Source organism: Micropterus dolomieu, linkage group LG01 (assembly GCF_021292245.1).
Source record: "Micropterus dolomieu isolate WLL.071019.BEF.003 ecotype Adirondacks linkage group LG01, ASM2129224v1, whole genome shotgun sequence".
Taxonomy (NCBI): Eukaryota; Metazoa; Chordata; class Actinopteri; order Centrarchiformes; family Centrarchidae; genus Micropterus; species Micropterus dolomieu.
Genome location: NC_060150.1, coordinates 45,715,713 through 45,717,624, shown reverse-complemented (window position 1 = coordinate 45,717,624; position 1,912 = coordinate 45,715,713). Strand labels below are relative to the sequence as shown.

The 1,912-nt window shown below is 49.5% G+C and overlaps 1 protein-coding gene across 1 annotated transcript in view; it reads right to left on the bottom strand.

Moving 5' to 3' along the window:
• The window catches only part of LOC123983400 (NLR family CARD domain-containing protein 3-like), a 16,135-nt gene extending 14,573 nt beyond the window's left edge, over positions 1 to 1,562 (bottom strand). The window contains exon 1 of the mRNA XM_046069687.1: positions 1,432 to 1,562. Within this exon, the coding sequence (XP_045925643.1) occupies positions 1,432 to 1,562 (131 nt within the window). The remainder of the gene's footprint in view (positions 1 to 1,431) is intronic.
• Between the last annotated feature and the right edge of the window lie 350 nt (positions 1,563 to 1,912).

Sequence of the window (1,912 nt, the reverse complement as noted above, 5' to 3'; positions counted from 1 at the left end):
ACGCAAACAGATCCACGTCTATGGGGCCGAACTCTTCGCACAAGAGCTCCACCACTTCAGGGTGAAGTCTCCATTCCCCGGGCCTCAGCCCCTGCCTCGACAGCAGGTCTGCTCCCTGATTCTGCGTCCCCGGGAGATACATCGCCCTGAGCGATAGTAACCTCTGCTGGGACCACAGGAGGATCTGACGCGCCAGTCTGTACAGAGGGCGCGAGCGCAGACCGCCCTGGTGATTCAGATAGGCCACCACCGCTGTGTTGTCGGAACGAACCGGGACGTGGTGGCCTTGGAGATCGGGCAGGAAACTCCTTAGAGCCTGGAACACCGCCAACATCTCGAGACAGTTGATATGCCACTCGGATTGATGCACTTGCCAGGATCCCCTTGCAAAGCAGCCGTCCATGACCGCGCCCCAGCCCGTGAGGGAGGCGTCTGTCGAAATGACCAGCCGGCGACAAGACCCTCCCAGCACGGGCCCCTGGGACAGGAACCAAGTTTCCTTCCAAACTGATAGGGAACGAAGACATTTGCGCGTAACCCAAATCAGACGGAGAGGATTTCCCCTCAGGGAAAAACCCTTGGTCCTTAGCCACAACTGCAGGGGTCTCATGTGCAGCAGTCCAGATGGTATTACGCTGGACGCAGCCGCCAGGAGACCCAACACTTGTTGCAAGGGGGGAGGTGAAGGAGGTCATAGGGAGGCTAGAATGGTCCTCCCCACTGGGTCCAGATTCCTGACCCAGCCATTTCCCCCACCCCCCTAAGCAAGAGGACGCCAGGTCCCTCCAGCCCAGGGCTTGTAGCAAGAGCCCCTCGAGCATCAGCAGCACCCCAGAGCCAGCGACAACACCGCCCAGCCCGCCCAGACCCCCACACACCCCCGAGGCAGCTCAACGCAGCCAGACCCGAAGCCCAACACCTATCTCCACTAAGTGATAAAGTTGGGACCAGAGAGAGGGGAATTTTGTTTATGCTAATGTGGTCTATAAGGAGATTTGTATATTGGGTGATACTTAAATTCTTTTTGGCCTTCCAGTTCATGAGGATAGTTTTCTTGGCGATGCATAAGGCAGTGAGAAGCATGTATGATGTGTCAATCTCTATACTAATGTCACTCAGGTCCTACAGCACGCAGAGTGATGGGGAAACTGGGACGAGGTAACTTAGCCATATCGATAGGTCTTCACATTTAACATAGCTGTTCACTCTGTAAACCTCTGTTTTGCCCTTTAATTGCTGATACCTTTATTAGCAGCAGTTAAAATATGTAAAGTAATCGAGTAAAAACATTCACTGTTTTGCTAGAGTAACTGCATCGAACTTTTGCCAACACCGTGGCAGCTGTAATGTCAACTGCAGGACCTCAACCCATATCCCATATTGTTATAGCTGACAGTTTGGAGGTTCAAAGTGTTGAAGCAGTTATCTTACTTTGTGTCTGAGGATCCAGCTTCATTACTGAAGTCTAGTGGATACTCTTTAGACTGGTCACTCTTTATGGACACACAGCTGGATACTGGAGACTCTGCTCTGTCCTCCTCTTCCTCCACACAAACACTCATCTTCTGGATTTCAGTCAGTCTGAGAAGTAAAACAGTAACACTGAGTGTGAGCTCAGCATACAATTATAGACCTCTGTTAACCTCTGCTCCAAGTGAGCAGTATAAGTGAGCGAGAGCAAAGCGAGGTACAATTTAATTCTTCTGAGCAGTTGCAGACCTTTTTGTTAAAAAGTAAGATACTTTTTCAGCCATTTTATTGCTCTCGTCAAAGCCACTAGACTTTATTGACACAACAACTTCTGAAGAGAAGGAGAAATCATTTAATTAAGGAAAATAAAAATCAAATGACAATAATTCACAAACATTAAAACAAAGCAAAAAGTGACCATAAAAGCACTATAGGAACCATT